Source organism: Muscardinus avellanarius (genome assembly GCF_963383645.1).
Source record: "Muscardinus avellanarius genome assembly, chromosome: 2".
NCBI classification, from domain to species: Eukaryota; Metazoa; Chordata; class Mammalia; order Rodentia; family Gliridae; genus Muscardinus; species Muscardinus avellanarius.
Genome location: NC_137787.1, coordinates 138,924,744 through 138,952,105, shown reverse-complemented (window position 1 = coordinate 138,952,105; position 27,362 = coordinate 138,924,744). Strand labels below are relative to the sequence as shown.

At 41.5% G+C, this 27,362-nt stretch overlaps 2 protein-coding genes across 2 annotated transcripts in view; one reads left to right on the top strand and one right to left on the bottom strand.

The window, feature by feature from the left end:
* Positions 1-8,293: 8,293 nt before the first annotated feature.
* ALG11 (ALG11 alpha-1,2-mannosyltransferase) lies at positions 8,294-16,588 on the top strand (the record flags this gene model as incomplete). The annotated part of the gene is made up of 4 exons (XM_080689006.1): positions 8,294-8,337; positions 11,505-11,735; positions 13,335-14,263; positions 16,317-16,588. 4 exons carry the CDS (start codon positions 8,294-8,296, stop codon positions 16,586-16,588), a joined length of 1,476 nt encoding a protein of 491 aa, XP_080545132.1.
* A 9,786-nt stretch (positions 16,589-26,374) lies between these two features.
* The window catches only part of NEK5 (NIMA related kinase 5), a gene marked incomplete at both ends in the record, with an annotated part of 75,759 nt that continues 74,771 nt past the window's right edge, over positions 26,375-27,362 (bottom strand). Inside the window, one exon of the mRNA XM_080689451.1 lies at positions 26,375-26,642. Within this exon, the coding sequence (XP_080545577.1) occupies positions 26,375-26,642 (268 nt within the window). The remainder of the gene's footprint in view (positions 26,643-27,362) is intronic.

Sequence of the window (27,362 nt, the reverse complement as noted above, 5' to 3'; positions counted from 1 at the left end):
ATATTATTTTTGTAAATCCAAGATACATGCAAAACTTAATAATGTATTGTTCAGGCATTTATAATATATGTAAAACTTTACAAAAAATAAAAATTGGGTTATGGAGGCTGGAGTGCAGTGCAATGGTAAAGTATGTGCTTCATATGCATAAGACCTTGGATTGGATCCCCAAAGCAAAAAAAAATTTTTTTTAAATAAAAAGAATGCAGGGTTGCAACAAACACAAAAGTAAGAATGATCGTTACTGCTATAGTGGGCACATTTATGGGTAGCACAAAAAGATAAGAAAAGAGCAGTTGGGTGAACCTCATGGCATTGATAATGGTCTTGTTCTTGGAACACATGGAGCAAATGGCTTCACAGGCAGAGAAAGGGAAAGACTGGAGGTGAAGAAGAGTTGGCCAATAAGGGCTCCAGACAGGAAAAAAGAAAGGGATCAAGGGTCCTGGCAGATAACATGACCTTGCAAACAAGGCAGGCTATCCTCTGATTCTAGAGAGAAGATAAAAGTAGGTTGTATGTTGTGTTAGTCTGATTTTTGTTGCTATAACCAAAATACCTGACATGAACAACTTAAAGGAAAGGTTTATTTTGACTCAGCTTAGAGGGGCCAGTGCATGATTAGCAGGCTCCATGGCTCTGGCCAGAAGTGAGGCAGAATAACCTGGTGGAACAGGGTGGAGAAATAATAAACCCTTCCAGGGCACACCTCTAGGGACTTACTTCCTCCAACTAGGTCCCACCTCCCAGTAGTCCACTCAGCTATCAATGGATTTATGCATCTAAAAATCAAATGGGAGGTCGGAGTCCACATGATCCATTGCATAAAAGCACCACCTCTGAACCTTGCTACATTGGAGAGTGCTTCCAACACATGAGCTTTTGAGGGAATACCAGATTCAACCCACAATATATGTCTAAATCAATTTTGGGGAGAAGGTGTGTAAGGCTGAGCAAAAAGCTAAAGAAAAGTATTCCCAGGGTGTCAACTTCCTTAAGGTAAGCGGAGTCATGAGTTAAGAACAAATGTGAGTTTGCAAGTCACACCACATGGACAAGAGGTATGCAAAAGGCACAGGAAGATATAATTAGGATATGGAACAAAAAATTGCTAACACCAACCATGTAGTTGCCTGAATTTCTGGCACTAGCAACACTGCTATGTTCTGAAACAATGAATTTCACAATTCCTGGTCATATTTGGCTGGGAATGTAGTTCATTGGTAGAATATCTGCCTAGCATGCACAAGGTTCTGGGTTCAATCTCCAGTTTCAATTGATAGATAAGTTCCTCTCTGCTTTGCTCTCTATCTCATCGACCTTTGATCTGCTTGCATTTTCTCCTTGGTAAAGGGAAGGAAGGAAGGGAGGGAGGGAGGGAGGGAAGGAAAAGGTCTAGGAATGTAGCTCAGTAAGACATTGATTGCCTAGTATGAGGGAGGTGCTGAGTTCAATTCCCAGTACTGACAGACATTTCAGAACTTTATTTGGCCCTGATTCCAATTTTTTCCTGTAGATAAAAATGATATTAAAGTCACCTGAACACAGATACTTCTTGGTACCTGCTATGGTGTCACTGAGCAGTAATCATGTCTCCAGGACATGGCTATCCTTCTGATTGAGAGGGAAATGCATGTCAGTAAAGCATTTAAAATCTAGCTCCCAGAGCCGGGCATGGTGGCACACCATGGTGGCCAGGGCTGCCCCAAAGAGAGGGCCCCAAGGAGAAAAGGATGTGGGGACATCATGCAGCCATTCATTCATTCAAGAACAATTGTGGAGCACCTTTACATTCTGCAGAAAAAAATTTTAAAATATACTTTTGTTGGTGCACTATAGTCCCACATCATAATGTAGTTGAGAATAATAGAGACATACACCCACACAGCACTTGGTGAGCTTCCCTCTGGCTCCTTCCCCTTCCCCATATATGATAGAGAGTGATATCATAATATCAACAGAACTGTTTCCTCCATTAATTCTCCCTCCCACCACTACTGCCCTCCCCTCCACCCCCTCCATTGCTCCACTGGGGCTTCTCCTCCATTATCTGAAGTCCCTTTTGTATCCTGATTATTCCCATTTCCATATATGAGAGAAAACATGACCTTCACTTTCTGTGACTGGCTGATCTCACCTAACAAATCATCTCCAGGTCCATCCATTTTTCTGCAAATGATGTAATTTCGTTTTTCTTTATTGCTGAGTAGAATTCTATTGCATGTATACCCCATAATTTTGTAATCCATTCTTCTGTTGGACACCTAGGCTGGCCCATAATTCAGCTATTATGAATTGTGCTGCCATAAACACGGATGTGCATGTATCACCCTAACATTCTGATTTCAGCCCCTTTGGAAAGATACCCAGGAGTGGAATAGCTGCATCATATGGTGGATTCATTCCTAGTTTTCTGAGGAATCTTCACACTTGTCTCTATAGCAGTTGCACTCATTTGTAATCCCACCAACAGTGTCTAAGAGTTCCTATTTCCCCACATCCTTGTCAGCATTTATTATTGTGGAGAATATTTTTAAATGATATGAACCTGATCCCCATTTATAAAAAGCACAGAGTTGCAAAGAAAGGCTATGTTCATTATGTGGTATGACTTAGGACCGAGCAATTTCAATCCTGCAAAAGCCAGACAGGTCTGGCTAGGACTCAGTCTAGATCCGCCTCCTATAGCAAGATACCTTCAGCAAGTTAGTTACCTCTGCCTCAGTTTCCCCATATGTAAAGCAATGATGAACTCCAATTTCATGTTCTATCACTTCCCATTCTCTCCTTCCCTCTGCTACAGCCATTCTGGCTTCCTTGTGACTCCTCAAACACAAAGGCCACACTCCTTATGTACTGCTTCTGCTCGCCACACTTCGTGTGTGTGTGTGTGTGTGTGTGTGTGTGTGTGTGTGTGTTACTAGAGATTGAACTGTGAGGCATTTTACCTCTGAGCTATACCCCAGCCCTATTTTACTGTTTTATTTTGAAACAAGGTCTCACTAAGTTGTAGTAGGCCTCCCTAAATTGCTGAGGCTGGCCTCAAACCTATGATTCTTCTGTCTCAGCCTCCCAAGTATTGGCCTGTACCACCATGTCCAGCTTACTCGCCACACTCTGACACAAAACATGTGGGGCTCTTTTCTTAATACCAACCAATTCTCCAACTTTCCAGGCAATGACTAGGTAGTCTACAGTTCAATTTGGTTCTGACACTACCTGGAGTTAGCACAGACTCCACAAGGTTAAGGGTACAATCCCACAGGCCTGCCACCAACTTATGACATCAAGTCCAGTGCACCCAAACTTCCAAATGACTGGCTATAATGTCCAGAAGGCCCACGCTTTAGTATGGATAATGTGCTAGGGATATCACTCAAGAAAGTATCCTATGTATAATTATAAAGTTTATTACAAAGGACACAACTCAGGAACACCCAAATGGGAGAAATGCAGAATGAGAGATGGGGATAAAGCCCTGTACACCCTCCCAGCGTCACCCCAAAGCCAATGAGTGTACACCACATGGAAGCTTTCCAAGACTCTTGACTGTCCTGCCCTGTAGGGTTTTTGCGAAGACCTCAGTCTTTAGGCATGGCTGCTTATACCACTGGCCAGTGTAGATTGGCTGGATCTCCAATCCCTGTCACCTCCCCAGAAGCTGGGGCATGGAGCTGAAAGTCCTAACTCCCTAATCACAAAGTTGGTTCCTCTGGAAACCAGTCCCCACCTTGAAGCAGCTACCTAGGGGCTCATCAAAGGCCACCTCAAAACTCATACACTGAAAGCATCTTACTGAACACAACAAAAAGTACTCCAATCCGGGAATTCCAAGGGAATTAACTCTGTGTCAGGAACCTAGGACAAAGGTCATATATGCATTGAGATTCTCATTATCACACTCCTTCCTTAGGCTTAGATATTTTCTAGGTTCCCAAGCCAGAATACTTCCCTGAAATATGAATCATTCAGGTCCCTACTAAAATGCCACCAGCCCTGAAAAGTATTCTCTGGCCACCTACTTAAAACAGTATTTTCTTTCCTACCCATGTCCTTCCTTGTGCCCCTAAGCTAATTTATTTTCTCTCCAGCACATATCATACCTGAAATAACACTATTTATTTGTTTACCCTCTCCCCACCCCATGTAAATTCCTTGAGGGCAATATCTTGGTCTTAGCTGAATCCCCACTTCCTAGAATTCCTGATACAGTACAAAAGAATAGAAATAAAAAATATTACTTGTTGTTGAGTATGGTAACACACTTAAGAGTCTCAGATATTCTGGAGGTCTGAGGCAGAAGGATGAATGGCTTGGACCTAGGAGCTGGGAGGCCTGGGCAACACAGCAAGACATCATCTCTCAGAATAAAATAAAATAAAATAAATTTGCTGAACAAATGGTGATAACATATTGGGGGACAGAATGCTGACAGGCCAGTCATGAAAGTTTGAGATCACTCCCTAAGCCCTTTGATATATGAAGAGCAGCAATCGGTTCTTGGGAGTTCATCTTAGGCCTTGTTACTCAGGCTATATTTAACAAGTCTGTCTCATTTCAGTTCCCAATTGCTTTGTCTACGACTGGTCACATCCTTAAGTTCTGTACAGAATATTCTGCCTGATAAGCTCCTAGTTATTTACTCTGCCCAGAAGGACCTCCACCCTTGTTCATGCTTTGAGAAGACTTTATGGCAATGAGAAAACTTTATGCTTGATATGAATTGCTGACGTGGGTTAAAGAGTTCTCGGTATTTCTGTATGATATAAATATGCTGCAGAGCTGCATAGTAAACACCTGTTGTGGTTCCAAGCCTCATGCCCCCCATGTCCTTCTTTACTTTCTCTTTTTCCTCACTATCCATTCCTCAGTCCCGACCCCCATGAAGAGGGGTCACCACAATAACAGAAGGATAATTAATACCCTACATCAGGCCAGGAGTGGTGGTGCATGCTTGTAATCCCTGTGCTTGGGAGGCTGAGATAGGAGAATCACGCAGGTTCGAAGCCAGCCTCAGCTGGTTTAAGAGACCCTGTTTCCAAATAAAATATAAAATAGATCTGGGAGTGTAGCCCAGAGGTAGAAGGCCCCTGGGTTCCATCCCCAGTACCACCATCAAAAAAAAAAAAAAAAGAAAAAAAAATACCCTACATCAGGACTGGATTTAGCTCAGTGGCAAAATTAAAAAAAAAAAAAAAAAAAAGAACCCACGACTTACATCAAAGGGTCTTGTGTGAATTAAATGAAAGAGTGCACTGTAAGGGATATAAAGTGCTTACTATAATACCTACCACATAGTAAGCTCAATGACGTTGGCTAAGGCTATTATCAAAGGAATCCAGAAGAGGGTGAGGTCAACATGGGTCCCAGGCAGTTACAGAAGATTTCAGAATGGTGCCAGATCCTATGCTTGATCTGGAGAGGACTTTTCTCTGTAGATAGGGTCAATGCAGAGGGTTGGAAGGGTCTCCATCCCTACAAGAGCCACCTCTCCCCACATGTGCTGTTTTCACACCCCAACTCTAACGCAGTCTTCACAATGTAAGAGTCATCTATTGATCACCTTCTTCACCCATCCACTTATCTTTCATTTCTATACCACCAGAGCTTACACAAAGACACAACTAATGGAAATTCAATAATATTTTGAATTAATTAGCTTCTGAGGTCTATAGAAAAGAAACAACCTACTCTTCAGTGCAGCAAACAGGCTGAGGTGTCTATCCTAAAAAAATACTCAAGTAGCCAGGCGTGGTGGTGTACGCTTGTAATCCCCACGCTTGGGAGGCAGACAGGAGGATCGCGCAGGTTCGAAGCCAGCCGCTTGCTCTGGCTTAAGAGACCCTATTTCCAAATAAAAATATAAAAATAGGTCTGGGAGTGTAGCCCAGAGGTAGAAGGGCTTTCAGGAACCCCAGTACCGCCAAAAAAAAAAAAAAAAAAACACAAGTATTAGCATTAAAATACAAATATGGGAGGAGGGTACCAAGTGCTGTGTGAATATGTCTCTGTCAACATGATCTACATTATGATGTGAGACTATAGTGCACCAATAAAAATAATAATAAGAAATAAAAATAAAAAATAAAAAGAGACAGAAAATACAAATATAAAAATGATGTCCACTTGTGAGAGAGGGGGAAAAAAAGAAGCAACCAGAATGTCCATCCACAGAACAAGAGACAGGTACATCCATCCTGTGCAGAGGTTAAACTAAGACAAGAGGATGAAAAAATATCCAAAATATATTGCTAATTGAAAAAAGTTGCAGAATACACAGCTTGTGACTTTGTTTAGGTTAAAACAATTTATTTTTTTTTTTTTTTTTTTTTTTTGCGGGTCTGTGGATGGAACCCAGAGAGAGACATTTGACCTCCGAGCTACACCCCTTGCCCAAGTTTTTATTCTTAATTTTGAAACAGGGTCTCACTGAGTTGCAAAGGGCCTCACTAAGTAGCTGAGGCTGTCCACGAACCTCCATCCTCCTGTCTCAGCCTCCCAAATGCTGGGATGACAAGCTTGTGCCACCACGCCTGACTAAAACAAAATGTTTAAATATAACACATGGTCTTGTTAGCTCCTATATATAGCCACTCTACCAACTCTTTCAATACCTTCTCTGGAACACAGTAAGTTTTCAATAAATATCTGCTGAATAAGAATATACATACAAGAAGGGGAAACAAAAGGATCGTAAAACTGATTTGCTTTTCATTCTAAGTCCTATTATACTGCTCGCATTTTAAAGAGATTGTATTAATGTTTATATAATTAAAATGAATTCAGCCGGGCGTGGTGGCGCACGCCTGTAATCCCTGTGCTCGGGAGTCTGAGACAGGAAGATTGCACGGGTTCGAAGCCAGCCTCAGCTACTTAGTGAGGCTCTCAGCAACTTAGTGAGACCCTGTTTCCAAATAAAATATAAAAAGGGTCTGGGAGTATAGCCCGGAGGTAGAAAGCCTCTGGGATCCACCCCCAGTACCACACACACACACACACACAATGAATTCAAAACAGTTACTATAAAAAACACTGTAAGACTTGGATATATACTGTAAAGGGGTCCAAGCACCGGACTGTGATTAACTTTCCAAGTAACTATTTTTGAGCAATTAGGGCTTTTACACAGCAACTCTCACTGTGCCTCTCAGGCATCAGACTCCTTAACACCAGAAAAGAAGAGAAACGTTCTGCGTTTGCAACGCTCCTGAACACCTAGGAAGCGCGCAGCCCTGCTACAGTGACTTTCTGCCACGCAGGATTCCCCCGGGCCGGGTGCGGGAGCGCCCGCCTTCCCCGCACAGCCCAGGCGCCCGGGCCGGAGGGCAGGTGGCAAGGAAAGCCCTCCAGGTGGTGCGCGCGGCGTGGGGAGGAAACTTACTTTGCGACTGGCCTCTTCCCTGGTGGTAATCTGTCTCTCCTGCTCAGGCATCACCCCGAAGACACCCGTTTGTTTCTTCTCCGATCGGGCCCAGAGCGCAAAGGTCACCTGGTCGGGCTGGGGGAGAAAGGCGAGTTAAAATCCAGGAAGAAGAGGAGTGGGTGTGAGGGCCCGTTCCGGCTCGACTCTGACCCAGGGGCTGGCCCGCGGGATCCGCCGCCCTCGCCTCCGGGTTCAAATCGCGCGCGCCCTTCCCCTGACGCGGGCGCGGGGTGAGGCGCGGGGCGGCGCGGGCCTCGGACACTCGCCCACCGAGGCCGGCGGCTGCCGGGGGTCAGCGGCCGAGCCGGACCGCAGCGCGGGCGCCCGCCCCCCGCCGCCGGGGCTGCGCTACCTCCCGCGGATGCGCGGCGAGGACCGTCCGCCCGCACGGCGCTGGGTCCCTCCTCAGCCCCAGTCCAGATCCGCCCCCGGTTCCAGGACACCGCGGCCACCAACGGCGACCGCTGCGAGAATGGGCTCTAAGCCCGCGAGGCCGATCGCCACCCGCCGGGGCCTCGCACGGGTTCTCCAACCCGCGGCGGGTTCGGAACTGGGGACCCAGGCACCCAGCGGGGGCTTCCAGTGGGGGAGGGGCCGGGGCTCCGGCTGTCAATCACAGGCCACGCCCCCCTCCACGGTCCAACTCCCACCTCAGCGCCGCTGATGGGGGCGGGATCCCAGGGCGCTGCGCTGAAATCGCCTCTCTGCCTCGGCAGGTTCTATTGGCTGGAAGGCCGTGGGAAGCATTTACCAGAAACCAATTGGAATGCAGAAGCGCCCGCGAGGGCAGAGGGAACGCCCTAAGCTTCCTCAGAAGCCAATAGAGGAGAGGAGCGGCCGGCGCTTCCTGACCTCCGTGGAGGGTGAAAGATGGCGGCCGCCAAAGGGGGTGTCTGCCTGTGCGAGATCTTGAGGTGAGTGGTGTCGGGTCGCAGGCGTTGCGTATTATTCTGGGATATTACTTGCCCGTCCAGTGCAGCTAAATGTTGTGGGACAGTGGTCCTCCTTGTCATGAATCTAAGGCATTTTCTTAGGCCGTTGAGCTGTTTGCTTCCCCCTTTGGGGTCTCGTAGATAGAGCAGACTAGGTCTTAAGATTCTCTTTACCGCAGTTTTTTTGTTTGTTTTGTTTTCTTTTAAATTGGCCTCCCTGTGGCTAAGGGGTTATTTCCTTAGGTTTTCCAGCGTTTTCTTTCTTTCTGCAATCCAATTACTCTACCATTAATCATTCATATTCTTTCCTCGTTTTCCTTAATGATCGAGCCGCGAGTGATTTTTCCAATCTGTCAGGTCTCTTTCTTCGATAAAGAAGAAACTGGTTCTTCCTTGTCTGTTAGTTTCTCCTCTTTAACTCATCAAACTGCTATTGTTAACAAATGTTACTTCCTTATTAAGTTTATGTTGCGTTCTGTTTCTTTCTTTTTGTGCGGTACTGGGGAATGGAACCCAGAGGCATTCTACTTCCGAGCTACACTCCCAGCCCATTTTTTATTCTTTATTTTGAAACAGGGTCTCCCTGGGTTGCAAAGGGCCTCACTAAGTAGCTGAGGCTGTCCTCGAACCGCGATCTTCTTTGTCAGCCTCCCAAATGCTGAATTTACAAGCATAAGCCACCACCACGCCCGGCTTGCGTTCTGTTACTTGAACATCCACTGATTTTATTTTCTCTGATGTAAAAAAAAAAATAGGTACTTATTATCTTTATAGTTATTGTCTACGTAATAACGTTGTTTCTTCTTTAAAAATTAGGGAATAGTTAAGTAAAAGGAAAAGTCAAGAATGCTACCATCAGGTGATAATCACTATTAACTGACCTTTTTTCACCTTTGTTGCTATATTTGCTGCGTTTTAAATACCTTTCCCAACACTGATTAAAATGGAAGACCTAGTATATTTTACCTACCTAGTTGTTTTAATACCCACATATATTTTGTTCAGATAGAAACTTTATAATAAACAATAGCCTCCTGAATAACGGTTATATACATATTATTGCCAAAATTCAGGTGTTTCTTCATTTTTGTCCTCTCTTCAAATTCTGCAGTGATTATTTAAAACATTTGAATTTAGAAAATGTATTCTCAAATGTGTTCTTCCTTACGCTAGAGAATAACACTAATTGTTTTGTATGTTATCATGGCTAAATGCTTTCTAAATGAGTGACTTAGTGTTAATTAGCTACCTTTTTAAAAAACCTTTTGTCTGAATATGGGTGAATATTATTTAATGCTACATATTTTAGTAGTAATGTGTAAACTCTAAAATAGAAGATCATTTTGATGTGCAAGTACTATAGGGTGTTTAATAAATTTATTTATAGAGCCAGTAAGTGTTTTTGAAACTAGACTTAAAGGATTGGTTTAACTTTAGTCATTAATGGGATTCTTTTTCTGGGTTAAGTTGTTCAGTTTGAAAAGCCTATCACATGAATTTCCCCACCTACATCATTGTCATAAAAATCTTCAGATTCTATAAGTTATTGCATTTTAAATAAAATGGGAAAGTTTGCCCCGAGGAAAGCAAATTGTCCTATATATAGTATTGTTTTGTGAACTCATATTCCAAATGTTTAATAAATGATGGCTCTTACCACATCTGTCAAACACTGTTCATTTTTTAAAGTGCTAGTTCTCAGTGTTGTTTGTGGATCCATGCAGATCCAAGATTCATTTCAGTGAAACTTTTTAAAATAATGTTAAGGTAGCCGGGCATGGTGGCACTCACTTGTAATCCCAGTACTTGGAAGGCTGAGACAGAAGGATAGCAGATTTGTAGCCAGCCTCAGCTACTTAGGCTCTGTTTCAAAAATAAACCATAAAAAAATAGGGCTGGGGGTGTATAGCTCAGAAGAAGAACGCCCCTGGGTTCAATACCCAGTACCACAAATAATAATAATAATAATAATAATAATAATAATAACAATAATAATGTAACAATTGCCTTTTTCATTACCTTGAAATTTACACTGATGGTACAAAAGTAATGGTGGATAAAACTACCATAGCACAAATCAAGGCAGTGATGCCAAACTACACTCGTAATCATTACCACATGCAGTTACTGAAGCCAGTTTTAATTAAGGATTTTTGTGGTGAAATAATAAAATTGTTAATTTTGTTAAATCTCAGCCCTTGAGTGCATATCTCTTTAATATTCTGTATCACAAAATGGGAGAAGTACATATAAAGCACTTCTGAATATAATAAGGAAAACCTCTTAAATGGTTGACTGAGTTGTGTGCTTATACATTTCTTATGAATACCATTTTTACTTGAAAGAACTAAGGACAACTTGTCAGGCTGAGACAGGAAGATCATGGGTTCAAGGCAAGCCTTAGCAATTTAGCAAGACTGTCAATAACTTAATGAGACCCTGTTTCAAAATAAAAGTAATATAGTACTGGGGGATATGGTTCAGAGGTAGAACATCCTGGTCTCAATCCCCAGTGTTGCAAAAGAAACTAAGAATGGCAGACTATCGAGTCATAATGTTATAAAATGAAAAGATCAAAGACCCACTGAATCCTGGGTTCAAGTGGTCATCCTGTTGCAGCCTCCCAAATAATATGGGAATACATGTGCATACCACCTTGCCTCAGTAGAGTTTTCAAAATTAAAAATCATTTTTATGCCGGGCGTGGTGGCGCACGCTTGTAATCCCCACGCTTGGGAGGCAGAGAAAGGAGGATCGCGCAGGTTCGAAGCCAGCCACGCTGGCTTAAGAGACCCTGTTTCCAAATAAAAATATAAAAAATAGATTGGGGAGTGTAGCCTGGAGGTAGAAGGGCTTCCAGGAACCCCAGTACCACACACACAAAAAAAATCGTTTTTATAGCCTGGGGATATAGCTCAGTAGTAGAAAACTTGCCTACCATGTGTGTGGTTCTAGGTTCAAACCCCACTAGTGTTCTTACACACACACACACACACAATTTAATAATTATTTTGTTTTGTTAGCTGGCTTGTAAAATACAAAAATTATCTTCTAATATGTAAAGTAAATATGTTAAAGTAGAAAAAATTGTCATTTTAGTTCTTTTAATGGGCATTAAATGGATTTTCACTTTTTTCTTCTTATTTCAGGTTTTTTTATTCATTACTCTTCCCTGGGCTAGTTGTATGCGGAGTTTTATGTGTATGCTTGGTCACTGCCCTTTCTGTACTCAGACTGCTGCTGCAGAGAAAGAAAAAGTCTGTGTTAACCAACAAAAATGGGAAAAATCAAATGGTTATTGCATTTTTTCATCCATACTGCAATGCTGGTGGAGGAGGAGAAAGAGTTTTATGGTGTGCTTTGAGAGCCCTGCAGAAAAAGTAGGTATGCATCTTTCTTAGCTAATTTGCTCTGGTGTTGACATTTAAAATAAGACAAAACAAACCATTACCTAGAAATTCATCTTTCTCTTATACCTTATTCATAGCCAGGAATTCCTCCCCCCACCCCGCCCACCGTGGTACCAGGAATTAAACCTAGAGGCATTCTGAGCTACAACCCCCCTTTTCTAAATTTTTTTTTTTTTAAAACAGGGTCTCACTAAGTTGCTGAGGCTGGCCTCAAACTCCCAATCTCCCTGTCTAGACTTTCAAGGTATAGGAGGCATGTGCCACCACACCCAACTTGAATTTCTTTTTTTTTTTTTTAATGTTTTTACTGGTGCATTATAGTCTCACATCATGTTAATCTTTTTAACTATTGTTTAGTCAAGAGAATATTTCTTTGCTATGCCCACCCCCCTCACTAGATCCTATTGAATTTCAATCCTACTGTAACATCACATTCACGTAGTCACAGTTTGAGGCCAGCCTCGGCAACAGTGAGACACCCATGTCAACAACAACAGCAAACATCTAGCTTTTAAGACATGTTTGCATTTCTCAGATAAAAACATTGAGCAGTGCTTTAGCATTATGATCCTTTCTAAAGACACCTTTAATTCTAGTTCGTGTTGTTGAGTATGTTATTATTATTTCATTACCATTTTTATACTATGAACATTGTTGAAATAGGCTTTGTTTTGTTTTGTGCTGCTGGGGATCAAACTCAGGGTCTCACACATGTTAGGCAAGTACTGTACCACTTAGCTATACCTCAATTTCTTAAAATAAAATTTTTAAATATTTCCTAAAAGTTAAAACTTCTCATTGTTAAGTCAGCAATTTTTGTTGGTGTCTGCTCTACCGGAAACCCTTAATGAAGAAATAGCAAAGAAATGGAAGATACAGTGTCTTAGTATGGTCAGGCTGCTAGAATAGATTGCCTTGTGGTAGGTGATTTATAAACAGTAGAAATTTATTGTTCACAGTTCCGGAGGCTGGGAATTTCAATATCCAGGCACCAACAGATTTGGTGTCTAGTAGGGGTCACTCTCTGTCTCATAGAAAGCAACTTCTTGATGCATCCACATGCTGCCTTAGTCCTCTTTTATAAAGGCGCTAAGGGTCTGGGATTATAGCTAATGGTAAAGCATGCTCCTAGCATGCACAAAACCCTGGGTTAAGTCCCTAGTGCCAGTCATTCAAGGCATTTCTTATTATGGGTCCCCTCTCCACGCCCGGCAGTACTGGGGTTTGAATTCAGGGCCTTATACATGCTAGTTAAGTACTCTAACACTGAGCTATACTCCCAATGGCCCCTCCTCTTAATACCACTATATTGAGGATTAGTTTTCAACATCTTATTTGGGGGAACACAGACATTTAGATCATAGCATATTGTCTCATTTGGAGGACTAACATTTTAGTCCTCAGGCAGTAAAAAAACTCAGGAAAGGACAGGGTCAATACTTCAAATGAAAAACACTGGGAAACTTTTTTTTTTAGTATAAAAATAAGTTTATGATTGTGAGAAAAATATTAACTTTCTGTTTGATTTTTTAGCCTAATGACATTCTTTAATGTTATATTCTATTTTAGGTATCCTGAAGCAGTTTATGTTGTTTATACTGGTGATACTAATGTCAATGGTCAACAGATACTAGAAGGAGCTTTCAGAAGATTTAACATCAGATTAATTCATCCAGTGCAGTTTGTTTTCTTAACAAAACGCTACCTTGTGGAAGATTCACAATATCCTCACTTCACACTGCTGGGCCAAAGTCTAGGATCCATTTTTCTTGGCTGGGAAGCTCTGATGCAGTGTGTTCCTGATGTTTACATCGATTCAATGGGATATGCTTTTACACTCCCTCTGTTTAAGTATCTAGGGGGTTGCCGAGTTGGAAGCTACGTTCATTATCCTACTATCAGCACTGACATGCTGTCTGTAGTGAAGAGTCAAAATGTTGGATTTAATAATGCAGCCTTCATTACCAAGAATCCTTTTCTCAGCAAAGTAAAGCTCATCTACTACTACCTATTTGCTTTCATTTATGGACTTGTTGGTTCTTGCAGTGATGTAGTGATGGTCAATTCTTCTTGGACACTAAACCATATTCTCTCACTGTGGAAGGTTGGGAATTGCACTAATATTGTTTATCCACCTTGTGATGTGCAGACATTTCTGGACATTCCCTTACAGGAGAAAAAGATGACCTCTGGGCATTTACTGGTTTCCATTGGCCAGTTCAGGCCTGAAAAGAATCATCCTTTGCAGATCAGAGCTTTTGCTAAATTGTTAAGTAAGAAAGCCAAGTTACCTTCTTCACTTAAGCTTGTCCTCATTGGAGGTTGTCGAAACAAAGATGATGAGCTTAGGGTAAATCAACTGAGAAAGCTGTCTGAGGATTTAGGAGTTCAAGAAGACGTGGAATTTAAAATAAACATTCCTTTTGATGAGTTAAAGAACTACTTGATGGAAGCAACAATTGGTCTGCATACCATGTGGAATGAGCATTTTGGGATAGGTGAGTTTGACCTTGAAACAACTTGTTTGGTTCCCTGAGATGTACATTTTAGGTTCTTTTGATAAAATAATGCTTTGGAAGCCTGCATTAGGGCCTGATTTTCTGTCCTTAATTCACCAACTATGCTTTCCTTATTTGAGACCTTTAAGACAGTAGTTTATGATAACGTGGGCTGAAAAGTCAGCAAAGAACAGAATACAGGACTGGGAAAACAGGCAGTGTGGTGCTTTGGAAACCATGGAAGACAGCATTATAGGTAGAAGGAAAAGGGCAGCAGATCCCAATGTGCCCAGATGCTAGGGAAGGTAGTAAAGCCATTGGTCAGCAGGCAACAGCAGTTTCAAGGGGAAGCAAAAGTCAGATGTGGCAAGTGAAACATGAGTTACAGATGAGCAAGTGGAGCCAGTGAGTGCAGACCACTTTCCATCATTTATCTGTGAAAGGGAGATGAAGGAAGAGAAGAGAGGGTGGCTGGGGAGGGCTTGTGACCAGAGGAAGCTTACATGCTGCCTTGTCTTTATGAGCTTCAGCTATCTCAGTTCTGATAGGAAGGGGCCAGGAGAGGAGAGGTGGGAGGTCATGAAGGGGAGTGCTGCCCTTGATTCGATTGTGGTCTCAGAATGCATAAAGGGAAGCTGCAGGCCTGAAACCAAACACGAACCCCTCTGCAGAGATTTCACCGTATTTGGAGAAACACTTGGAACTATTTTATTTCTCTCTTATGCATCTAAGATGATATTAGCTTTGATAGGAATTCTTCAGAGAATTAATCACTTCATTGTTCCTTTTCTAAAAGACTTCGTTCTCTCCAGGAACATGTCTTGAAGAGACTGGTTAGAGTAATTTATATCCTCACCTGTATTATTAAATAAACACTAATGACAAATTTTCACTTAGTTAACACTTGTTGGACATAGAGTAGTCTCAGATATGCCCAAAATCCAAATAGTAACATAAGCACCAGCAAGAATATGTTTCACTAAAGTGGCTTACATTTTTCTCTTTAATAATGTAACTTGAACACCTAAAATTTTGCTTTTAATTATTTGTATTCCTTTTATCTTTCTAATACCTAATAGTAGCCATTTTTATAACATTGTCTAGTCTTCTACTTTGTGTAGGAACGGTGCTTTTTGTGGACTTCTCTATCTACTTATCTGTTTTAATTAAGAATGAATCAAGCCGGGCGTGGTGGCGCACGTTTGTAACCCAGCATTTGGGAGGCTGAGACCTGAAGATCGTGGTTCGCGGACAGCCTCATCTACTTAGTGAGGCCCTCCGCAACTCAGTGAGACCCTGTTTCAAAAATAAAGAATAAAAAATTGAGCTGGGTGTGTAGTTCGGAGGTCAAATGCCTCTGGGTTCCATCCCCAGACCCTCAAAAAAAAAAAAAAAAAAAAAAAAGAATCAGCATTATTGTAAAGCTTTAAAAACTAAACATCTGCCGGGCGTGGTGGCGCACGCTTGTAATCCCCGCGCTTGGGAGGCAGAGACAGGAGGATCGCGCAGGTTCGAAGCCAGCCGCGCGCGCTGGCTTAGGAGACCCTGTTTCCAAAATGAAAATGTAAAAACAATAGGTCTGGGAGTGTAGCCCAGAGGTAGAAGGGCTTCCAGGAACCCCAGTACCACAAAAAAAAAAAAAACTAAACATCTTTATTTTATTTTGTACCATGAAAGTTAAATGAGCAAATTTATAGACATAGACATTTAATTAAGATTTTCCCGAGTCTCTTAAATTTTCTGATGGTTTTCATTCACCCTTGTTCTTATGAATACACCCAAAAACTTAAAAGACTTCTCAGTGCATTGGTGCATGCCTATGATCCCATAATCCCAACTACTTGGAAGGCTGAGGTGGAAGAATTGCAAGTTCAAGGCCAGCCTGAACAACTTAACAAGACCCTGTCTCAAAATAAAAACTAGAAAGGGCTAGTGATATAGCTCAGTGGTAGAGACCCCTGGGTTCAATCCCCAGTACTACTACTACTACTACTAATACTACTACTACTAATACTACTACTAATAATAATAATGAATTTTTTAACCCCCTCAGGAATTGTGGAGTGTATGGCTGCTGGCACAATTATCCTCGCACACAATTCAGGGGGCCCGAAGCTTGATATTGTCGTTCCTCATGAAGGAGATATAACTGGATTTCTGGCTGAGAGTGAAGAAGGCTATGCTGAGACCATGGCTCATATTCTCTCCCTGTCTGCAGAAAAGAGACTCCAAATCAGAAAAAATGCTCGTGCTTCTGTAAGCAGGTTCTCTGATCAAGAGTTTGAAGTGACATTCCTATCATCAGTGGAGAAGTTATTTAAATAATGCCGTATCTATTTAAATTCAAGTTGTGTAAAATAGTTGGACCAGGGGTATGGCTAAGCTGTAGAGCCTGTGCTTAGTATATACAAGGCCATGGGTTCAGTCCCCAACACCAAAAATAAAATAACATGGTTAAACACCTTCATAAGTAAATATTTTTCTAAACTCCTTCCCTGTTATGATGAAGTCAGCCTGAGCAGTGTTCTCAGTATGTATATAGACAAGGTATTTATTTCAATGAAATATGGCTAATTAACCTAAGTGGCAAAGTTTAATATAAATATGGCAATTACTTAAATGGCAATAGCTTAATATAAACATTTTAGATTAGCATTTGGACTCAAATACTGAAAAATGAGCCGGCGTGGTGGCGCACGCTTGTCATCCCAGCATTCAGGAGGCTGAGACCGAAGGATCATGGTTCGCGGTCAGCCTCAGCTACTTAGTGAGGCCCTTTGCAACTCAGTGAGACCCTGTTTCAAAATAAAGAATAAAAAATAGGGCAGGGAGTGTAGCTCAGAGGTAGAATGCACCTGGGTTCCATCCCCAGACCTGAAAAAAAAAAAAAAAACTGAAAAATGCAGATCTGGAAGAAAAAAATGAATAATCTTTAATTTTGGTATAGCATATATCTTTTAATCCTGCTTTTCAGAACACTTTACTTCAGGAAACAGGAAAGAAAATTTTTTATATACTTGTTATTTTTCTTGGTGCTGGGGATAGAACCCAGGGCCTTGCATGTGCTTAGCAAGCTCTATACCACAAAGCTACACCCTAGCCCTGTTTTTTTTGTTTTTGTTTTTGTTTTTGTTTTGCAATGCTAGGGATCCAAACTGGGCCTTATACATGCAAAATACATGCTGTACCGCTGAGCTGTGCCCCCAATTGAAAATTTCCTTTAGAAAAAAAGGAAATGTTGAAAAAAAATGGATGCAAATAAATAGCTGACATGTTAGAATTATCTAACATTTTCAGAATAAACTCTCAATGTCATGATGCATGACTAATCACAGTACTTGGGAGGCTGAGAAAGGAAAATTGTAGGTTCAAGGCCAGCCTCAGCAACTTATAAAGACCCTGTTTCAAAGTAAAAAGTAAAATAGGGCTGGGGGTGTAGCTTGAAGATAAATAGCCCTGGATTTAACTTCTAAGAACACACACACACACACACACACACACACACACACACACACAGTTTTGTTTTTGTTTGTTTTTTTCTTTTTTGGTGCTGAGTGGAAGGCAAGTGCTCTACCACTGAGCTATATTTCGACCCAAAAATTCTGTTACATTTAGACTCTACACAATATCATGCATGTCCTTTTTAAATGTGCTTAATGATATTCTTAAAAGAAAAAAGAAATTTTAAGTAGGCTTTATGTTCCCTCAGTCAAGAGTTGGGACTGAGGCTTCCTATGTGTGGAGGCACGTGGATTCCATGGTACCTCGGCAGTCTCTTTCGTAGTAAGTGCATCTCAGCACGTTTCTTTGGGTTTCTCATAATCCCAAAGTGACACTTTGAAAAGAACACTGGACTAGCAGTTATCATATCTGGGCCAGACCTCTTCTTCATCATTAACAACATCAGACCTTCTCAAACTAAACTGCTCCTTCATCTTTCTCAGTGTCAGATTTTGGTAAACTGGACTTGTTAAAACCCGTCCTTATTACCTTTTAGATTTGTGACACTTGAGATAGAAAGTGAGTAAAACATCTTTGAAAATTATAAAAATTACTGTAATTAAACCTATAGTAAGAAATATCTTCTGTAATTCTGTCTTTACCAGTGCATTACAACTACATCCCAGCCCAGTAGATACTTGGTTACTAAGCCAAAAGCTAAGAATTGGTATAAGTTTAATGTAACTTCTATCCTGAATAACTCACATGGAAAAATGAGTGTATGTGTGTGTAGATATGGCTATAAAGACGTATGATTTTTGGCATTTTTTGCATTCATAATGCCTTCTGGTTCAGCAAATTGGCCCCCTTACAATCTGATTTATATTTGTATTAGGAGTGTGTGAAGGAGGCATATTAGTCCCTTGCAATGTCCTCTCGATTATTCATCAATTCAGCCAGCTTTGTTTTCTACTCCCAGTTATGTTGCTTTATCTGCAGCCCAAATTCTGTCATCAAATCAAAAACTAAAAAACAGTCTTAGATGTAACACACCAACATAGCTCTGTGTTGGAGATGATTCGGTTTACAAAGAAAGATAGTAGAAATTGAAGCTCGCAGGAACTCTCCAAATTCTCTAGTCCAATTTTATTTTCAACTCTATAGACAAGAACAAAATAGAAAGGATGTAATAGACTGCTTCAGTGTCACAAAGTTGTTTTATGACAAAACAGGTTAATAACCTGGTGTCCTGACTCTCAGCCCAGTGCTTATTCTATAGCTCATCCTTGAGGTAAGATCTGTACTATTGCTCACTCAGCCTACACAAAATTATGGGATAAAAATAAATTGAAATGAACAGAGCAGAAGTAACGAAGGAAGGATTCTGGAATTCCTTAAAACTTTCTTCTGTTGCTGTGGTGGTAGTGGTACTGGAAATTGAACTCAGGGACACTCACTCTACCACTGAGCTACATCCCCGGCCCATTTTCTTATTTTATTTTGAGACACGGTCTCACTAAGTTTTATCTGAGGCTGGAAGCTGGGATTACAGGCATGCATCACCATACCCAGCTCCCTTAAAACATTTTTAAGTTTACTTAAATTCTATCACAGACACAAAATACTATTTGCATATATGTTCATTTCTAGTGTTCCCGAGGTGGTGTTACCTGTATTTTTCTGAATGAGTAGTACTGTGAATGTCAAAGCAGGTATATCGGTTATGGGGAACTTCTGAGTTCTATGTGGGAAACTTCTGAGTGATTATTAATTTCTCTAAGAAATTTCCCTTTTGGGTGGTCCAAGTATGCTGTTTTGAGCCCACAGCAATGAGAATTTACATTCTTATTTCCAGTTGTTACATAGTCTTAGTGTATGTTACATTGCCTTTATTTTTTTGTATCTATATATGATTTGGATCTAATAGATATAAACCTATTTGTATTTAAAAATGACTTAAAGATGTGAGTTTTCATTATCTGGGGTACTTTTCCCAGTGTGGTGCCTTTTATACCCTTCATGTCGTGTCCCGGTTCTGTTAGTATTGTTTGAAATGCTGAGAAATTTTTTAAAAAGAAGAAAATAAAAAATCTGCCATGTTGCCTAAGAAGAATTGGTTGTTAGGCTTCAGAGACTTTTATTTAGTGAATATTTTAAACACGTTTGCAGAACTTCACTTTTTTTTTTTTTTAATGCTACTGGGGATTGAATCCAGGGCCTTGTGTATACTAAGCACACTTTCTGCCACTGAGCTAAACCCCTGTCCCCATATACTTTAATAATTTTCAGGGTATTTTATTAAGGATCTCATAGACAAAAGTATGAGATAAAGCCCAGTGTGGTTATCACTGTTTCCAGAATATTTGTCTTTAGCAATGTGAGTATACCCTAGACTCCAGAATCCTGATGTGAATAAATGAATAAATTGGAGTGTTTGTGCTAAATCTGTCAATGAGAACAGCAAAGTTACTTCTGTCACATAACTATAAGGTTTGCAAGTTTCTAGAAGCCAGCTGGTCTCTGATTTACCCCACCTCTCCACTGCTCCTCTGCTCTTTCCCTGCTCTACATCTAAGGCTACCCTTAGCTTTGGAGAAGCATTGTTTCTCATATCCTAGTGCTCTGTGCTCACTTGAGTGTATGCAAATGTTACAAGACATTAAGAGGTGAAGTTGAGCGGTCGATACACTTATTGGGGCCATTTAAGAGATGATGAGTTTGATAACCATTATACATAGCTTGCAAAATGCTGGTTGTTCTAGTAAAATTTATTATATAAACAAGCACATGAAGGTCTGATCAAACAGTTTCAGTTTAATAGATACAGGCAGTCCTAAATCCAGAGCAAAGTCATCAGAATTGCCCTGGTATAACTGACATGATATAGGGAATGTGTATAAAATGGGTAAGGTGAATTAAGGGATGAAATAGGGCTGAAAACCCTTGTGGACTGCTGGGCATGGTGGCTCGTTTGTAATCCCAGCATTTGGGAGGCTGACACAGGAGGATCGCGGTTTGCCGATAGCCTCAGCTACTACTTAGGCCCTTTGCAACTCAGACCCTGTTTCAAAATAAAGAAAAAATAGGGAAGGGGGTGTAGCTCGAAGGTAGAATGCCCCTGGGTTCCATCCCCAGTACTGCAAAAAAAAAAAAAAAAAAAAAGAGCTGGGCGTGGTAGCACATGCTTGTAATCCCCAGCATTTGGGAGGCTGAGACAGAAGGATCACAGTTCACAGACAACCTCAGCTACTACTTAGTGAGGCCCTGTTTCAAAATAAAGAATAAGAAAATAAAGCTGGGGTTGTACCCCAGTAATAGACTGCTCCTGGGTTCCATCCCCAGTACTGCAATAAATTAATTAATTAATTAATTAATTAATTAAAAAAGAAAACCCTTGAGGATAGTATGTATATATCACAAGAAACATGTATTTCTCACAATGAATACTTCCCATTATACTATAAAGAAATCAATATCACAGAATGAATTAAAGCATGGTGGCTGTTATGTAAAAGAGATTTTAGCTAAGTATCTGCCACAGGATCAAGTCCAATATACTTATCCTTAAACTTTTCTCTTTCTTTCTTTCTTTTTTTCTTTTTTCTTTTTTCTTTTTTTTTTTTTTTTTTTTTTTTTTTTTTTGGTGGTACTGGGGTTCCTGGAAACCCTTCTACCTCCGATACTCCCAGACCTATTTTATTTTTGGAAACAGGGTCTCTTATGCCAGCGCGGCTGGATCCTCCTGTCTCCGCCTCCCAAGCGCAGGGATTACAAGCGTGCGCCACCATGCCCGTCTCCTTAAACTTTTCTTCTGCCTTTCATTAACTTGGTCCTTGGGCTCAGGGACTTTTGGAAATTGTGTTTCATTTCCCATGCTTTCAAATACTACTCAGAATGGGGTTACATGAAGGCATAGTAGATTTATTATGTCTGTACTCAGTAGATAATGTCCTGAAAGTAAATAAACATGGAAACAGCACTAACAGTGTAGAATTAAGGATGCTCCAGTCTCTCTGGGCCATTTGTTACCCAGTTTGAAATAAAATGGTGAGAACATTACTCAAGATATAAACATACTGAGCATTCTCTTTAAACAAGTAAAATGTAACTACATCAAGTTAAAGCAATAGTCCCTTAAACATCCCCAGGAAGGACAGCACAGAAAACTGGACACCTCCCAGGCAGGTGACCCCTGACACTTGTACCCCCACATTGTGGTGAAAAACACACCAAATACAAATAATAAGCACATCTTTAAAATAACTGGAACAACTCATTGTTTCTTTCTTCATCTAATAGTGTACCAACTGACGTGCCATTTTAGTTTTATTATTAAGCAGATATTTCAGATGGGATTCTGTCACTTAGAAATAGAGCTACCTTGTCCTTCCTCCAGCAGATGTGTCCCCTAGTATGTATTTTTTCTTTTGGGGGGGGATGAGGAGTTTGAATATTGAACCCAGGAACCTTCTACCTCCAAGATACAACCCCAGCCCTATTTTTTAAGTATTTATTTTTAAAACAGGGTCTAAGTTGCAGAAGGTTTCACTAAGTAGCTGAGGCTGGCCGCAAACCTGTGATCTTCCCGTTTCAGCCTTCGAAGTACTAGGATTACAAGCATGTGCCTGGTGTCCCCTAGTATTTACATGAAGAAACGTCCATTAAATTCCAGGCACATGTTCAACCCTGGAAGTGTGAGCAGTACTAAAAAGTTTAATTGGGCGTGGTGGTGTACAACTGTAATCCCAGTGCTTAAGGTTGAGACATGAGGATCACAGGTTTGAAGCCAGCCTCATCAACTTAGCAAGGGTCTCAGCAACTTAATGAGACCCTGTTTCCAAATTAAAATAGGGCTGAGGTATAGCTCAGGTAAATGCCCCTGGGTTCAATCCCAAGCACCACAAAAACAAACAAACAAACAAAAAAAAAATTGTTTATGTCATTTCCCCCTCAAAGAGGTTACAGTTAGCTGGATGTGGTAACACACGCTTATAGTCACAGCATTTGGAAGGCTAAGACAGGAGGATCGTGGTTCTTGGCCAGCCTCGGCTACTTAGGCCCTTTGCAACTCGTTGAGACCCTGTTTCAAAAAAAAAAAAAAAGAAAAAAAGCCGGGCGTGGTGGCGCACGCTTGTAATTCCCGCGCTTGGGAGGCAGAGACAGGAGAATCGCGCAGGTTCGAAGCCAGCCGCGCGCGCTGGCTTAGGAGACCCTGTTTCCAAATAAAAATGTAAAAATAGGTCTGGGAGTGTAGCCCAGAGGTAGAAGGGCTTCCAGGAACCCCAGTACCACCAAAAATAAATAAATAAATAAATAAATAAATAAATAAATAAATAAATATAAATAAAAAATAAAAAAATAGGGCTGGGGTGTAGCTCAAAGGTGGAATGGAATGCCCCGGGTTCCCTCCCAGTACCACAAAAAAAAAAAAAAAAAGCTTACAGTTTAAAGAAAGAAAATTTATTTTGCAGTTATTTATTCCTTCAAGAAGTTTATAAACTTATATATCTGAAACTATTAAAAAAAATCCAATAAAATATAAAATAGTTATTTGGCATATAACACAGTATACTTTTTTTGTTGTTGACTGAAATAAAATTAACCTAGTCATGAGCCAAGAAGATTACATTGATTTGGGGCTTATTAGGACTGTAATCTGAAAGACACAAAATTCAAGCAGCCTTGAAAATGTGCTCTGAGGCCTTACTAAATGGTAGCTATTTGTACTATCTTAAATTGCAAAGGGTATTGCTAATGGTATTACTTCTTAGGAATTATGATTGGTGCAGCACAACCAATAAAAGAATTGAGAAGAGTCTTAAGCTTTGGGCAGGGTAGGTGGGGGAAAGGGGCACATTCACAGGCTATGAAAGGGGCAGTGAATTTGGCACCAGAAAGTTATAAACCCAATCAGTAAATATTGACGCCTCAGCTCAAAAGTCCAGTCAAGCATGTGTCTGAAACTGACTTAAGACCTCCTGACTCCATTCTAAGTGCCCTGAACCAATGCTGTCCCAGGAGGATTTCCTCCCCAACACTCTCCTGGCCTAACTGCCTTCCTCCATATATGTCAATGCCAGCTTCAAGAAAAAGTATTCAATATAACGTCAGAAATTCTCAAAACCACAGTTTTGCAAAATGGTAGATTCATTATTTTAAGTGCTGAGTCTCTTGTATTAATTTTCTACCACTCTCCTAACATATTATCACAAACTTAGTTAAAATAACACATGCTCTGCCGGGCGTGGTGGCGCATGCTTGTAATCCCCGCACTTGGGAGGCTGAGACAGGAGGATGGCAGAGGTTCGAAGCCAGCCTCAGATTCTTAGTGAGGCTCTCAGCAACTTAGTGAGACCCTGTTTCCAAATAAATTATAAAATAGGTCTGGGAGTATAGCCCAGAGGTAGAAAGCCTCTGGGTTCCATCCCCAGTACCACCAAAAAAATACAGAATAAAAAAGTAGAATAAAAAGAATAAAAAATTAGGACTGGGGGGTTTCTCAGAGGTAGAATGGCCCTGGTTTCCATCCCCAGTAACACACACACACACACACACACACACACACACACACACACACACACACGCTCTGACAGTTCCACAGGTCAGAAGTTTGTAATGGACTTCACCAGATTCAAATGAAGGCATTGGCTACATTCCATCTGGCAGCTCTAGGAGAGAGTCCATTTCCTTACCTTTCACAGATTCTACCACCTGCCTGCATTCCTTGACTTGTGGTCCATCTTCAAAGACAGCAACATGAGGCTGGGTCCTTTCCTGCTGCTACACCTCTGGTTCTCTCTTTTGCCTCCTTCTTCCACCTTTTTTTTTTTTTTTTTTTGGTGGTACTAGAGTTCCTGGAAGCCCTTCTACCTCTGGGCTACACTCCCACACCTATTTTAACATTTTTATTTGGAAACAGGGTCTCCTAAGCCAGCACGCGCGGCTGGCTTCGAACCTGCACGATCCTCCTGTCTCTGCCTCCCAAGCGCGGGGATTACAAGCGTGCGCCACCACGCCCGGCATCCCTCTTCCACTTTTAAGGACCCTCATAATCACATTTGGGCGCATCTGTGTAATCCAAGCTAACCTCCCTTGTTGGAAGCTTAGAAAATTAGCAAATTTAATTTCATCTGCCACCTTAATTTCCCCCTTACCAGGTAACAACATATTCACAAATTCAAGAAATTAGGACATGACATCTAAGGTATTGAGCTACACTATTCTGCTTGCCACATATATTATCTCTAAGATTTAATAGAAAATTTTTTTTACTGGTATGCATATGAAATGTTTTTATTTATAGTCCCACCAACTCTACGTCTTTCTTTTTAAAAGTATGTTATTTTCTCTGAGTAATATTTTTATTTTATTTTTTATAAATTTTTATTGGTGCATTGTAATCAAACATCACAATGGAATACAAGATTTGTATGGATATCCAAGTACACATCATCCAATTAGCCTTTGTCCAATCCCCATCCCTTCCCTCCACCTCCCTCAATCCCATGCTTGATTTAGTGTTTAACACTGATATATTTCTTTACCTACATCTTATGTATTAATGAGATTCCATCTTCCCCCTTCCCATCCCCTCTGATTGGTCACCTTAACTGCTCCTCCATAGGGCCCTTTCTTCCACTAGATTCCCTCCTATTACCCATTTCTTCCTAGTTTTGTGTATTAGGGAGAGCATCTGATTTTTTATTATTCTTTGATATTTCTCTGTGTATGCCACATTGCAAGTTCTGATCCCACTCGCAAAGGCCCCAGCAACTGCCTGGTCACCTGGCAGATTCTGTTCCTGGCCTCGCTGGCTCCACACTGGCCTTGCCTCATGGCAGGCTCTGATTCTGGCCTCAGAGGCCCCTGCACCGGCCTTGCCTTTAGGCAGGTTCCTATCCCGGCCTTGCTGGCTCCATCTACAGCCTCACCAAATGGCAGGCCCCGATCCCGGCCTCGCTGGCCCTGGCACCGGCCCCACCCCTCGGCAGGCTCTGATCTCGGCCTCGGAGGCCCCAGCACCAGCCTTTCCTCACGGTCGGCTCTGATCCCGGCCTCACTGGCCTCGACATTGGCCTCACCCCTCGGCAGGTTCCAATCCCAGCCTCGCTGGCCCCGGCACCAGCCTCACCCCTTGGCAGGCTCCAGTCCCGGCCTCGGAGACCCCTGTACCAGCCTTGCCTCATGGCAGGCTTCAATCCCAGTCTCGCTGGCTCCAGCACTGGCCTAGCTTCACAGCAGGCTCCAATCCCAGCCTTGCTGGCCCCGGAACAGGCCTCACCCCTCAACAAGCTCCAATCCCAGCCTCGGAGGCCCCAGCACCGGCCTTGCCTCACGGCAGGCTCCAATCCCAGTCTCACTGGCCCCGGCACCAGCCTCACCCCTCGGCAGGCTCTGATCCTGTCCTTAGAGGCCCCAGCACCAGCCTTGCCTCACAGCAGGCTTCGATCCCGGCCTCGGAGGCCCTAATAGAAATTTAAAGTAAAAATATTAAAATTCTCAGAGCCTCTATTATCTAAATTGAAAGAAAGATAAGTCCTTGGGATTGCTGAAAAATGTTTATTATAATTTTTTGCTTGTACCCAAACAGTATAGTAAATAAATACTAATTTATTATTTTAAAAAAGATACATGATATCCAGTGCCACACACACAACACAAAAAGTATAATCACACTTGTACATTTTGACTGGTTGTTGGCTTTCCTTGGTCTTCATCAATAATACACTTTTGGCCATTCAGTGGACTAGAAACAGCCTCCAACCCTTCATTTAATTCTCCAGAATTGGGCATGCCTGTCCTCTCCCTTTCTCCTGACTTTTCAGCATCTTTTGAGGAACTGGGAACCTCTTCCCTTTTTACTTCTTGGGTTACAGTGAGTTTTTCTAGGGATTCTACTACTTCATTTCTCAACTCATCTTCAGATTCTTCAAAATTGCTGAAACAACAAACAGTAAAAGTCAACAGAGTCAACAGAAGAACCAGTCCTCTCTTTAGTTGTAGCTGTGTTCAATAACCTTTATTATATGTATTAATATCCATCTATACTTATGATTAAGAAGAGAGAGAAACAATAAAACTACTGCCACCTATTAAGCCCTTACTGTATGCCAGTCACTGTCCTCAGGTAGTTTCACATGCTATATTTAATATAATACTCATCCCTTAAGGTAGACATTCTCATCATCAAGTTATAAAGAAACCAATAGCCAGCCATGGTGCCACACACCTATAATCCCAGTACTTGGGAGGTTCAGATAAAGGATCATAGGTTCAAAGACAGCTCTAGCAACCTAGCAAGAACCTGTTTCAAAATAAAAAATGGGGGTTGGAATAAAGCTCAGTGGTAGAATGCCCCTGAGTTCTATTACCAGTATGAGAGAGGGAAGGAAAGAAGGGAGGGAAGGAAGGAAGGAAGGAAGGAAGGAAGGAAGGCAGGCAGGAAGGCAGGCTGACTCAGGGGAGGTTAAAAAAAACTGTTCAAGCTGGGACTATAATCCTAATACTTGGGAGGTGGAGACAGGATTACAGGTTCAAGGCCAGCCTCAGCAATTTAGTAAGATCCTGTTTCAAAATAAAAAGACTAGGGGAGAGAGTATAACTTGAAAGTAGAACACCCCCTGGGTTCTATCCCCAGTTAAAAAAAAAAAAAAAAAAA